General features: G+C 39.1%; 1 protein-coding gene across 2 annotated transcripts in view; it reads left to right on the top strand.

Moving 5' to 3' along the window:
• Shroom4 (shroom family member 4) overlaps positions 1 to 14,158 on the top strand; it is a 211,827-nt gene that overhangs the window by 106,510 nt on the left and 91,159 nt on the right. For both annotated transcript variants that reach the window (XM_087600084.1, NM_001191730.1), the window contains 1 exon segment: positions 4,285 to 4,436. In XM_087600084.1, coding sequence (XP_087456210.1) covers positions 4,321 to 4,436 — 116 coding nt within the window. In that variant the 5' untranslated portion in view covers positions 4,285 to 4,320.

Genomic DNA, 14,158 nt, shown 5'->3' with positions numbered 1-14,158 from the left:
CCCCGTTGAAGGAATCAGAGAAAGGACTGGAAGAGCTTGAAGGAGCTCGAGACCCCATATGAACAACAATGCCAAGCAACCAGAGCTTCCAGGGACTAAGCCACTATCCAAAGACTATACATGGACTGACTCTGGGCTCCAACCTCATAGGTAGCAATGAATAGCCTAGTAAGAGCACCAGTGGAAGGGGAAGCCCTTGGTCCTGCTAAGACTGTACCCCCAGTGAACATGATTGTTGGGGGGAGGACGGTAATGGGGGGAGGATGGGGAGGGGGACACCCATACAGAAGGGAAGGGGGAGGGGTTAGGGGGATGTTGGCCAGGAAACCGGGAAAGGGAATAACATTCGAAATGTAAATAAGAAATACTCAAGTTAATTAAAAAAAAAAAAGAACTATTTTTCTGATTAAAAAAAAAAAAAAAAGACAGTGTCTCATCTCCTGGCTCTAAGCTCTTTCTGTTTGTCTCATCTGTGATGTTCTCCGAGTGGGATTGTATGTTTTCGATGTGTCAATTTGGAATGAGCACCACACAGTCAGTTGTCCTCTGTATTTTGACCATTTGCAGGTTTCTATAAGAGTTTCTAGCTGCACACACTGCAAGCGCATGCGCACACAAAAAACCACACGTGTTTAGAATACAGTTAGCAATTATACTTGTTTAAGAAATTGGCGGTAAATTCTCTATGGTCCATAACCTCAGTAATTATAAGTTTACAATGCCAGGCATGATTCTTTCTTGTGGCATAGACCTTAAGTTCACTTAAATAGTTGCCGATAATCCCCAAAAGTAAGTGCCATTCCTGTACCATTGAGGACATCTTGCCATGTTGGTCATTGTTGGGGTTCATGGGCTGGGTAGGAATTCACTAGTTTTCTCTCTTGGCAGCTTATATAGCACCTTTGCATAATTTAGAAGTACTCCTTATGGAAGAGGCTTTTACATTAGTCCCATAGATTCTTAGACTTGGTTTTTGATCATGTCCTGGGTTATTGTGATCTTTTTATCTGGTTTTGTCCATATTGGTGCTTGGGCATACTCTCTCCTTGACTTGTACTTTATTACTCTTCCTTCTGCTTGGTTGAGTCTATTTGGTGTCTTGCGCTTTTCATTTCCAACGTTTCTGTTTTCTTGTACTTTAATAGCAATTTCCTTGCTGACTCTTTCAAATATGCTGCCTATTTTCTCATCCACTTTGATTAGTTTCTTTTCCTCTATGTTGCTTAATTTCCTCTCTTGTTATTCTTCATTCTTTTTCTTACGTTTTCCTTACTAAGAACATGAACAAACATTTTTATAGTCCATAAAAATAACCGTGTGTTTTAGCTACTGACCTGGAAGTCTAGCTGTTGTTGGGATAAATAACGAAGTGGAGAATAGAGCAGAGGGGAGGGGGATATAGCATAGAGGGGATGTGCAGTAATTAAAATAACCCCAAAATAATGCAAACAAACCCAAAAGTCCCGACGAGTACCAAGTCAGTTATACAGTCCAACAAATAGCCTGCCTCTACAAAGTGACTAGTTTGAGGTCTATTTCAATGGCTATTCAGTTAAATGGAGCCTTATTTCCTAATCTGGATACACCTGGGACCTAGGATTGGGCTGGGTCACACGCTTGTGTGCATGAATGCATGCACACACTCTCGAGCGCGCACACACACACACACACACACACCACACAACACAACACACACAAACAAGAACAGAAACAAAAACAAAACAAAACAAAAAACCTCCCACTTGTTTCTTATCTGAGTATCCTTGGAATTGTCCTCAAGTCGCCTTATTACACTGAACACATCTATTGTGCTGGTGACTGAAAAGGGATGTGGAATACAGAATGGGGCAAACAGGTTGCCCTACAAGCATAGTTGAAAAAAAAAATAGTCTTTACCTAAGTGCAGATAGACGCGGCTACCATAGCAATAGGAAAGTTTTAACTGCAGCATTAATTAAGCATTTTAGGTTAAAAGGTTTTTTATCTTGTGGCCTGGAAAAAACAGACATCTTGTTGCTATAACCGAATACTTAACAAGAGGTTCCACTTAACATCAATATACGTGGAAGAGACAGTGTTTTATGGGTAGCAGTAATATGGATAATTGAGTTGTATGAATACAAAATGTGTACAGTAAATTAAGACTAATGTGCATCGGTAGAGAAAAACCTATTAGCATTCATTAGTTAATCCTGTTTATGATTATTTGTTAACTGACAAAAAGCCTAAAGCTACAGGCCTCTCATGCAAGCCAGAAGAATGAGTCATTCAAGCCAATTTTCTGAAACCCAACTACAGTACTTTCCTTCAATTTCCCCTGCCATTTCTTTGTTGTTCTTGGATTTTTTTTTTTGAAACAGAGTCTCAGATAGCCAGGACTGACGTTGAACTCCCAATTCTTCTGCCTCCCCTTCACTAGTATGTGTCATTACATGTGGCTTAGTAGTTAACTTTTAATGCAGGCAGTAGTGTCTATGAAGCAATAATGCTAATAACAAGGAAACAACAGTGTAATTCTAATTCATTTGCTAAGAGTTGTTCCCCATTTGCCATTATTAGCTTATTTCATATTGACTGGTTGTCCATGTACTGGAAAAGTAAGTGTGTGTGTGTGTGTGTGTGTGTGTGTGAGAGAGAGAGAGAGAGAGAGAGAGAGAGAGAGAGAGAGAGTGTGTGTGTGTGTGTGTGTGTGAGAGAGAGAGAGAGAGAGAGAGAGAGAGAGAGAGAATTGGCTAGCCTTTGATATCTCAGAGATTTTTTTTAAGAATGTTGGGTTAGCAGCAATATTTTTAATGTCTGTGATTTACCCAGAATTTATTTAATGGGGCTTTAAGAATCCTGAATGCATTTTTTCTTTGAACTCAAAAGATCCTACCTGACAGTTCACAAAAGCTGACCAACCTAAAACAATATTCTAACTTTCATGGTGTGGGCACGGGTTCAGAAGCTGTAATAAAAGACTGAGGGAAAAGAATGAAAGAAGTATAAACATAGCAGCAGTAAAAGTCAGCCCGTAGTTATCTCACTTAGAGGCTTCTGTCCCCTAAGAATTGTATGATTTAATCATTCTCACTTCCCATATCCCCCAAAACACTTAATGTGGGTGGGCTGGATTTTTATTTAACCAGATCTCTCAGTGGGCACATAAACTTTAGACAATAATTCCCTTCTGGGGCTGGGAGCTGAGAGCTTTTTTAATTTGTGTATCTCTGCCACTTAGTGTGTTTATTGTTCTGTGCATACTAAAGTACATTAAGCGCTTGGGGAATAGATTAATGATGGATGAGATGTCCCCATTATTCTAGATGGAATTAATAGTCTAACAGGTGGAATTCACTTCTGTGGTAAGTAGAACATTCTGTACAAAATTCACTAGAAAACCAGGTCTTCAGGGCCTTTCTGCTTTGCTTTGCCTGTCATAGTGACTCTTGCTCCTGGTTTTGTTTTCAGAGTCCCCCAGCCTGAAAAACTTCTTTTGCCAAGATTACCCCACTCACGGGGAATGTTTAGATTGTGGTAGATTAGTAAACACATTCCTAGCTTTTGCCGAGTGCCTATTGGCAAGTAGTATGCTAGGAATGTGTTGAAGAGATGGAGATAATCAACTTTGTCCTTACTTCATATGTTTAGAATTAGGGATGCTGATTACGGAATTTTGAGCTAGAAACCACCATTCAGGTTTTCAGCATCAACCCCCTCGTTATAATAATCGGTACTCACGCTGAGTTAAGAGCTCAGAGCCCTCAAACAGGTGATGAAACAATCAGGTGAGGTGGGCGCTTTTGCTGGCTACAGTTTGCATGTAAGGTAATGTGATGGCAAAGTGTTAGGTAACCTTCTCAGGATCTCACAGCTAGAAAATAGTAGAGCCAAAATCCAAACACAAGTTTGTCTGATTTCAAAGCCTGTTTAAAGGTAGGAAAAGATTTGCCAAGTTTTGATGGAGTTCTGATTTGTGTGCACATTTTGCAATGCCATGGGGCTGCTTCAGCTCCCGTATGAACTTCCTTCTAAGCATCCCTTCCTTTTTTAGCAATACTGTCTTCCCAGATTCATCCTTTTAGGGAGGAATGGCCTTATTTCTGTCTTGTCTCCTTCCCAAGAGCTCATTCACGTTCTGCTTTCACTAAGTAACCCGCGATCAGCTCCCCAGCACTTCTTGGAACTAAATGGAATGATTTCCCAATCTCACTTGTGGCTACGAGGTTGGGAGAGGTCAGGAAGTAAAATTATGGGGCAGAAGTCCCCTCACCACCTGCTTTCTGTTTGTTCTCTGCAACACAGATTGAAGATGGAGGCAAGGCAGCCTTGTCCCAGAAGATGCGGACTGGTGATGAACTGGTAAATATCAATGGCACTCCATTGTATGGCTCCCGCCAAGAGGCCCTCATCCTCATCAAAGGCTCCTTCAGGATCCTCAAGCTGATTGTCAGGAGGTAAGGCACAGGCACCGAGACCATTGAAAAGGACTCTGTCATTATCATCAAGAAGACGGGTATTTCATCTGAGCAAAATTGTGCAGACAACTACGGCAAAATGGACAAAGGGCCTTTGGTTCATATTTTGACCCTGTCATAACACTCATTGCATGTATTCACATAAATTATTCTTCCGAACTCATTTGCTATTCTGAGGACTCAGTGACTCAAAACATGCAAGGTACTTCAGAACTCAGGGGATTTTCTCTCTTCTCTGTCACAACAGACTTGTTGTTCAAGTATCACATATCACCAGAGATTTAAAGAAACCCTACTGCCAGTCATAGTAGGCTTTCTGGAGGCTATGGCAAACTCCAAGACACAAATGTTACCCTTGAGGAATGTATAGTCTAACAGGCAAGGGGGAAAGCATGTATGTGCATATAATTTTAAAGAAGCAGTAAAAAAAAAAATCACAGAATTGTTTGTGTTTGTTACATGGATTGGTCACACAGAAATTGGATTGGTCAGACAGAAAATAATTAAAGAGAAAAAGAGATTGTGTCTGATAGAATTCACAGGATTAGATTCAAAAGAGGAGGTAAAATTTGAGCTGAAGATTGGGTGTGATTAGAAAAGTAAACCATCAGAAATAGATTGTGGCAAAATGGAGTTACATAAGCAAAAGTGCGGCCGGGGACATTGACTGGAGTCTTTCTGATGCTTCCACCAAGGCATCTGCCTGTTCAATTTTTTTCTCTACAATATTTTGGGACATTATAAGATAATTGCATAATTTTACCTTTCTTTTTCCTCCCTCTAAATCCTCTCTCCCTGTACTCTTTCAAATTCATGACCTTTTTTTTTCTTTGATTGTTATTGAGAGCTTGAGAAACCGTATTCCTCAGAGAAGAGCGCATCAGCACCAGTTAGGTTATCCAATACCAAATGGTCATACAAGTAACATAGGGATGCAGCATGTTGTATTTATATACTTAGGAACACACACACACACACACACACACACACACACACACACACAACTTTATTGTGGTGCTGGGGATGGATATCAGGACCTCTCAATGTTAGAAACTTGCTGCCGCATTTGACTTCCGCCCCCAGCCTCTTTCTTTCATTTTCCTGCAGCACCTCTACCGTGGGCGTCTAAGGTTCAGGCTTTTCCTTTTCAGTGGTTAGTTTCCTTTCTTTATCTTATATACATGCCAAAGTTTCTACGTCACTGTTGTTATTAAAAAGTGATTATTATAATACATCATATCATATGGTATAAATTATTTACAATGTATTATTAGAGGAAAATGTAAATTATCTTCCATGATCTTTCTTTCTCCCTCTGGCAACTGCTCTCTTCCTCCTTTTGTTTTTGTTTGTAGCAAAAGCAGAGTCTATCCTTCTAGCATATACTTTTCTTTAACCTTCCATTTCCTTTAGGATCCCTGTAGTCTGAACTTGGCATCTGTAATCCAAGTGTAACAACTATCAACATCACAAAATGTTGCCTTATTGTCAAAGCCAGTAGATTGTTTTCAGTCTTTATCATGTATGCCATCGAAAGGACATTTGACAGAGTTGGTCCACATTATAAAGCGCCTATGTGACACTCTGACTTTTATCATAGTCTCTTTGCGTCTTTGTGTCCTACTGTTTTGGTTCCTATTTTAACTGGACTCCTTTATTACTTGACCATTACTTTGACCATGCCTTAAACATTGTGGGGTTTTTTGGTCGTTCCGCCTCCTCTAACATCATCATAATATGGAAATTATTATATGGAAATTTTCACCAGCTCCTGTTTCAATTTGTATTTATATGTTTCCTCTTGGACACTTGCATTGAGATGCACCTATAGCGTTCCAAGTACAGTATGCTACTTCAAGCATAACACATCACCTTATTGTCACAAAAACTTCCTATCTTGATGACACCCCAGCAACCAAGCCAGAAGGAGAGCTACCATCAGTTCTTTTATTGATCTCCTGTAACTTATCTAGTCTTTTCCTAAAGTAACTGTTTGGCATTACACCGGGCAGATTATACAACATCCCATTGGTTAACTGCAGATCTGCTACTTAGCACTAAGCCATGCCTTTCCAGATATAGGCATCATAGTAAGTAGTGTTGTTTACTACATAATAGCTACAATGACCGTTGATTCCATCTTGTATGAAGAATTCCTTTTCCTAAGCTAGGGATGGAATCCAAGGCCTTAAGTATGCAAGTCTTTTCCACTATGACTTGGTTATAATTTATATTTTAAGACTTCATGGAGAGCTCGTTTGATAAGAGTTCTTCCTTAATATGTGATAGACTCAAAGATGTTAGTCTTTTGCTCTATTACATGGAACTTTGGGTTCCTTGAAGGGTTATTTTTTATTGGTTATTTTATTTATTTACATTTCAAATGTTATCTCCCTTCCCAGTTTTTCCTCCACAAGCCCCCTATTCCCTCCTCCCTCCCCCTGCCTCTGTGAGGGTGCTCCCCCACCTCAGCAGCCTAGTGTTCCCCTATCCTGGGTCATCTAGCCTCTATAGGACCAAGGGGCTCCCCTACCAGTAATGCCAGATAAAGCAGTCCTCTGCTACAGATGCAGCTTAAATCATGGGTATGCCTTGTGTACTCATTGTTTACTGTTATTGTGAAGATTAAATAACATAACTTAGACAAAGTACCTTTTACATAATGGTTTTTCCCTTCCAAGACTAACCAGATATTAATGGGCTGAGCTTCCAAGATCAAGGTAGTTTGACCATAATGCTCTATCGGGGAATTTAAGTTCCTTTCTCTGAGGTACAAAAGAAGCACAATTGGGATAGGCAAACACTGTTAGATGGGAGATGTATTAGCGCTGCAATGTACACTCTACCCAAGTCTAGAGGATGATTTCCCGGGGAAAACAATTAGAGGCAGCAAATATCTGAACAGAAAACATGTCTCTTGTGAGATGCTGGTTGTAGAGAGGCAAATGAACTTCTAGAGTATGAATACCATCAGAGAGGTCTGACTTTATTCCCACAGATGAATGTAAAGATAGGGGTTATACCGCTCACCTTGTCTTCTTTCTCTCTACGAGCATTAGCTGCCACTACAAACCATCACTTAGGAATGGCTATAATTATAAACTTAGAGATAGCAAGGATCTTTGGTCTTCATGGTTTGAAAGGCTCTATGGCTTCCATTACCTACCTACCTACCTACCTACCTACCTACCTACCTACTACCTTTTCTACCTTTTCAGCACCTCCACTTCAGCCCTTTCTGTGTGAGGCATTCAATGCATAATTTATGAAGTAGTGCTGCCCTCTTGTGGAAAACTTAACCTTCCCTCCTGGCCTGTATATGTAGCTCCTACTTCTTTAGTCCCAGTTTTCCCTCCAGTTTATGAAAGAGGTCTCTGTTCTTCATCAATCAGTGCATGAAAGAGGTGCGATGTGCTTATACTTTATAATGGTTCATCTAATTGACTTAGACATGAGTAAGAGGATTTTGGTTTAAGTAAATCACTGACAATGCTGGGCTTTAGGTCTTGCCTTAAGTCCTTTGAAGTTCATGAGCATTCAAAGAGACTTTATAAAATGGCTTATTCTGAAAACCCAATCCAACCTATCTCATCTATCTATCTATCTATCTATCTATCTATCTATCTATCTATCTATCTATCTATCTATAGTGTGCACATTTGTGCATGTGTGCAACTCCAGGGTCTTGTATATGGTAGGCAAGCATCTATCTCTCAGCCTCCTCTTGTCTCACCTTCCTCCAATGCAAGTAATTTCAAGCCCTGACATGTCTCACTTGCTCTAAACCTCTCTTGTTTTGTCTTAATTCAATCACTTTTGGTTTCTCACCTGTACTATTTTGAGAGCCTTCCCACTGGCTTCTCAGCATTCAGTTTCATCTCTTTCCAATCAATCCATGCTCCGAAAAGGCATCTTAGCAGGCCACTTTTCTACTTGACAAAAGGAAAAAAATAAGAACCATAATGCCGTGCTGTTTTCAAAAGATTTATTTTATATGGAAAACTAGTGAACCACATTAAAGACATCATAGTCATGAGCCATTTTGAATATTTTGTGAATTATTTAAAAATTTTATGCATTGTATGTTGATAATGTTCATTTTCCTCCCTATCTATTCCCAGATCCATTACCCCAATTCTATATCCGCCCATCTTCCCAATCCAATTAATACTACCTATGTATTCCTGACTGTGTGGTCATATACTGGACCGTTTTTGATCTACCTACCAGGGGCCACACTCTTAAACAATCTACCTTTTCCTCTCCTAGCAGCTATCAAGTACCACCAGCTCAGCGACTCTCTGACTGAGTGGCCATTTTGAACTAAAAATCATGATATTTAAATATATGAAGTAAACAATGTTAGCACTATAAAAAGAACAATTATGAAAATATTTTTGTTGAAGACATTGATATAACTTTAGTTTGAAAACAAAGAATACCAAACTGCAAACACTTGGAAGAGTTGAAAAGCATGTCATTCATTCTAATTAATGAATATTATAAATATTTTACAGTTTATTATTTTTAAGTATTCATGGAACATCTAAAATGATCCCATGTTATGCTGCAGAGAAAATATATGTAAATTTTTAGCAGGAGAAGTGACATTGGCTTTGTTTCTGATAATAATGTACAAATTTTACAAATTTAAACAAAAATCTTTAACAACTTTAATACATCAGAACACATTTGCATGCAAATATCAGATCATAGAAAAATAGCAAACTAATAAAAATAATAAAGGTAGAAGCATGACTTATCAAAACTTTGAGATTATTATTCAGAAGTAAATTTATAACATTCAATATTTTATTAAAAATGAAGAATACAATTACATATCTAAGGATCTAATATAATATTGATGCCAAGGGCTTGATTTTGAGGACTAGGAAGACAGATTTAATAGATAAGCCTCTACCAAATTTAATCAAGTAAACAAAGATGAATCATAAATAAAATATAAATGATAAGTGATAAACAACATCATAGAAATAGTTTTTGGAATTAACTACAGATTACAATGAGTATATTTTAGGAAATCTTGAAATCACAGAGGAATTTAACATATCTTCTTCTGTTTCAAATGCCAAAATTATTGAGAAGCTGTATAATAAAAGAGCCTGAAAGAACAGACATACCGAAAACAACACTAATACCCAAACAGAAATTTCCAGAAGTAATTTAGGTTCATATACTTTGAATCAGTGAATACCTTCAAAGTTTTTACAATACCCTAGACTCTGTTACAACATTATGAATGTGAGACTGTTGCATAATTATTCAGGTTGTTTTTGAAGCCAGCATTACTTTGATACTAGAACCCAATGCACTGCTCCCACACAGGATCCTCTAATAATTGAGTTTTGATAAAAAGTCCATAAATATGAGCCTATGAAATATAATTTAGAACCATAGGATAAAAGATCATTTCAAGTGCCAAAAAGGTAGCTTTTGAAAAAAGGTAAAATCTCATACAGACTTAGACATGAACATATGTTGGGCTTTATTTAGCTCTAATGAGCAAACTGTAAGGTGTTGGAATCAGTTTAAAGGCAAAGTCAAAGAAAAACAAATTTTAATTTAAAGATAACACTAGACTGCAATCGCCAGTTAAAAGCTACACAAAGATTTCACCTCACACCAGTGAGAATGGCTAAGATCAAAAACTCAGGTGACAACAGATGCTGGCAAGGATGTAGAGAAAGAGGAACACTCCTCCACTGTTGGTGGGATTGCAGACTGGTACAACCATTCTGGAAATCAGTCTGAGGTTCCTCAGAAAACTGGACATTGAACTACCTGAGGACCCCGCTATAGCTCTCTTGGGCATATACCCAAAAGATGCCCCAACATATAACAAAGACACATGCTCCACTATGTTCATGGCAGCCTTGTTTATAATAGCCAGAAGCTGGAAAGAGCCCAGATGTCCCTCAACAGAGGAAAGGATACAGAAAATGTGGTACATCTACATAGTGGAGTACTACTCAGCTATCAAAAACAATGACTTTATGAAATTCATAGACAAATGGATGGAACTAGAAAATATCATCCTGAGTGAGGTAACCCAATCACAGAAAAACACACACGATATGCACTCACTGATAAGTGGATATTAGCCCAAAAACTGGAATTAACCAAGATACAATCCACAGACCACATGAAGCTCAAGGAAGAAGGACGACCAAAATGTGGATGCTTCAGTTTTTAAAAGGGGGGATAAAAATATTCATAGGAAGGGATATTGAGGCAGAGTTTGGAGCAGAGACTGAAGGAAAGGCAATTCAGAGCCTGCCCCACCTGAGTATACAGCATACACACACACACACATACACACACACACACACACACACACACACACACAACTAAACTAGATAATATTGCTGAAGTCAAGAAGTGCATGCTGACAGGAGCATGATATAGCTGTCTCCTGAGAGGCTCTGCCAGAGCATGACAAATACAGAGGCAGGATGCGAGCAGCAAACCACTGAACTGAGAATGGGTTCCCCATCGGAGGAGTTAGAGAAAGGATTCAAAGAGCTGAAGGGGTTTGCAACCCCATAAGAACAACAATGCCAATCAACCAGAGCTCTCAGCGACTAAACCACTACCCATGGACTACACATGGGCAGACCCATGGCTCCAACTGCATATGTAGCAGAGGATGGCCTTGTTGGGCACCAATGGGAGGAGAAGCCCTTGGTCCTGCCAAGGCTGGAACCCCCAGTTTACAGGAATATCAGGGGGAGTAGGAAAGGGGTGGATGGTGAGGGAAATACCCTTATAGAAGAAGGGGGATAGTATAGGGGGCTTATGGCTGGGAAATGGGGAAAGGGAATAACATTTGAAATGTGAATAAAAGTATTCAATTTAAAAAACAGCTACACAAAGAAAGACCTCCCACTCACAGTATCAGCTGCACACGTAAAAACACTCGCCAGTGCCCTTAAAAAGAATTATGCATGTCATATAAAGGACATATATGGATGACTTTTCAAAACAAAATTTCCACTGAATATGTGCACAAATAATTTTGATTTTGTGACTAGCCCAGAGACATTGCATAAAGTGGTAGGCAAATAGCTGATGATACAGCACCGTGGGAGAGCACCTTCCTGCCATGTGTGAAGCCCCAGGTTCAGTTTCCCATTCTCAGTACCACAAAGCAAAACAAAAAAGAGCTCAGTGGTAGAGTGCCTACTTAGCACAAGGCCCTGCTTAGTGCCCAGTAGCAAAAACAAGCAACCAAACAACCAAACAAAATAAACCTGGAGGGCAAAGGAAGAAAAGAGAAAAATAATGGATAAAAAAACAATATTGCGATAGGGTTTTTTTTTTGTTTTTGTTGATTTTTATGTTTTTGTTGTTGGGTTGTTTTTTTTTTTCATTTGTTCGGTTTTGTTTTGCCACACGTGGTGACATATGCCTGTAATCCAAGTACTTGTGGTTGTGGGACTTGGGAAGTGGAGACAGGAGAATCAGGAGTTCAAGGGCAGCCTTAGATTCATAATGAAGTCAAGAACAGCCTAGGTAATATGAGACCCTTTCTCAAAAAATCAAAACAAACAGAAACCAAGAAATAATTAAATGAGCAATATTTTCACTTGCTCTGCTTTAGTTATTCCTCTACTCTGTTGGGATATCCTTTAATTTTTGAAATTCAAAGCAGTCTTCATTATTCTGTTTTCCTTATGAGTGTTATCAGTCAACCTCCACATCATGTTTCCATTTGTTTGTTATACATTTGCATCTGATTCATGGTCATCTTTTCTATCACAATCCAAGACTATACTGAGAAATTCCATCATTCTTTTAGATGGGTGTTCATCTCAAGGAATACTTCCTTCTGTATCAAGAACTTACTCTTCTGATTGTGCAATGGACCTTGCCAATCTCTTCCCCCCTTTTTGAAACAAATTCTTACCCAAGGTGGTCTTGAACTAATGACCATCGTGCCTCAGCCTCCAAGGTCCTGGTAGTACAGGCATGCAGCATCATAGTTAGCTCTTGTAAGCATTGAAGCCGGCAATTAGTTATTAAATACCAGGCTTTTGCTTGAGCCTGCAAACTCAGTCATGAAGAACATCGTAGTTCCTGCTCTCATTGACCCTTGATATCTACAGTCTTTATTGTCCTGGGTTCCGCAGTCACTAAACAGAGAATATAGTTTGTGCCTATGATTTCCATTTTTCTATGGAAGATGCATATATCCATTAGAAAGAAATTAATTCTATGATAGATGTTTTAGAACTGGTACTCATTAGCGAGCATCACATAGGAAGTTGTTAGAAAAGCATTACTGGATGCTATATTGGGTCTAATGAGTCAAAACTCTTGGTTAGTAGGAGATATTCCAGTTACATATTTTAATTACATTTCTAAATGAAAAGCGAACAGTTTGAGAAACACTGCCTTGAGGCATCAGGGTTCAATTCTCCAGAGTCAGTAGAGAAAAACTAAATTTAACTCTACGGTAACAACCTCTTCTCTATTCAAAGTCAGATTTGTACATTCAGAAGACCAACACAAATATCCCAGAAAAAAATACAACAGGAAATTCAGATGCTGGCTTTCTTTTTTTTTTTTTTTTTTTTTTTTTTTTTTTTTTTTTTTCGGAGCTGGGGACCGAACCCAGGGCCTTGCGCTTCCTAGGTAAGCGCTCTACCACTGAGCTAAATCCCCAGCCCCTCAGATGCTGGCTTTCTAAGCTGCATATGAAACCTGTTAATAAAGGGCTGGTGCAAGGGAGGGTACAACACATGGCCAGAATCCGTGCTGTGGGGGATATAAATCTGAACTCGTCTCCTAGCCCCATTCCCACCCCCATCTCCCAGTAGTAGTTGATACCATTACCATCTACTCGGACATCCAGGTGAGTGAGATCTCTGTTTGCCCTTTAGACAGTTCCAGAATCTTCAGTCTTCTTTTTATTTTCTGTGACTACAGCAGTCCAGTCCTTCCTTGTCTCTTCTCTGAGCTGTTTCCTTATCCTCTCAGTTGTCTTAGATCTGTCTGCTAAGGTGTTAGTACAAAGATGAGTCCAGAATACTGATTCAACTATATCTATCCCATGCTGAAAACTTCTCTGACCTTACTTTCTCAGAGGGCAGTTCAGAAGAGTGAGCTGTTTATCCCAATCTCTCCTTATACTTGAACTTCACCTAGCATACTTTGTTGTTTATCTATTATGAAGCAATGAAGTTTCCAAGAATCTTGGCTATCATATTGATTATCAGCTCTATGATTCTCAATTTTCTACTTCTTACCAGAACTGGCCATTTTCAGTTCTTTTTCTAGAGTCCTTCACATTAGCGTGCACAAGCTTGAAAGCAGAGCCCTTGGGTGATCCATTTCTAGGATCCATTTTCTGACACCTTTGGTTGATTCAAATAGACCTTCTCTGGCTCCTATAGGATTTTAGTCAGTATCACAATGCTTTGAAAGAAACTGCTAGTTCATTTCCCCCCCAGAATTATACCAGGGTTTGATAAGCTAGTCTAATTTGCTACATGTTTATTATGGCCTGCTAACTAAGTATAGTATTATTTATTTGTATTTTTCTTATTTTTCTCCTTTGAATATTTAAGACATGTATATGATGTATCTTGATCATAACCACACCTCACTTTTTCCTCTAACTGCCGGCCCAGGACCCCGTCATCACATTTCCTTTCCAATTGCATATTTCTTTCCTTCCT

This window comes from Rattus norvegicus, chromosome X, assembly GCF_021556685.1.
Source record: "Rattus norvegicus strain SHRSP/BbbUtx chromosome X, alternate assembly SHRSP_T2T, whole genome shotgun sequence".
Taxonomy (NCBI): domain Eukaryota; kingdom Metazoa; phylum Chordata; class Mammalia; order Rodentia; family Muridae; genus Rattus; species Rattus norvegicus.
This window is presented reverse-complemented; position numbering and strand designations above follow the sequence as displayed.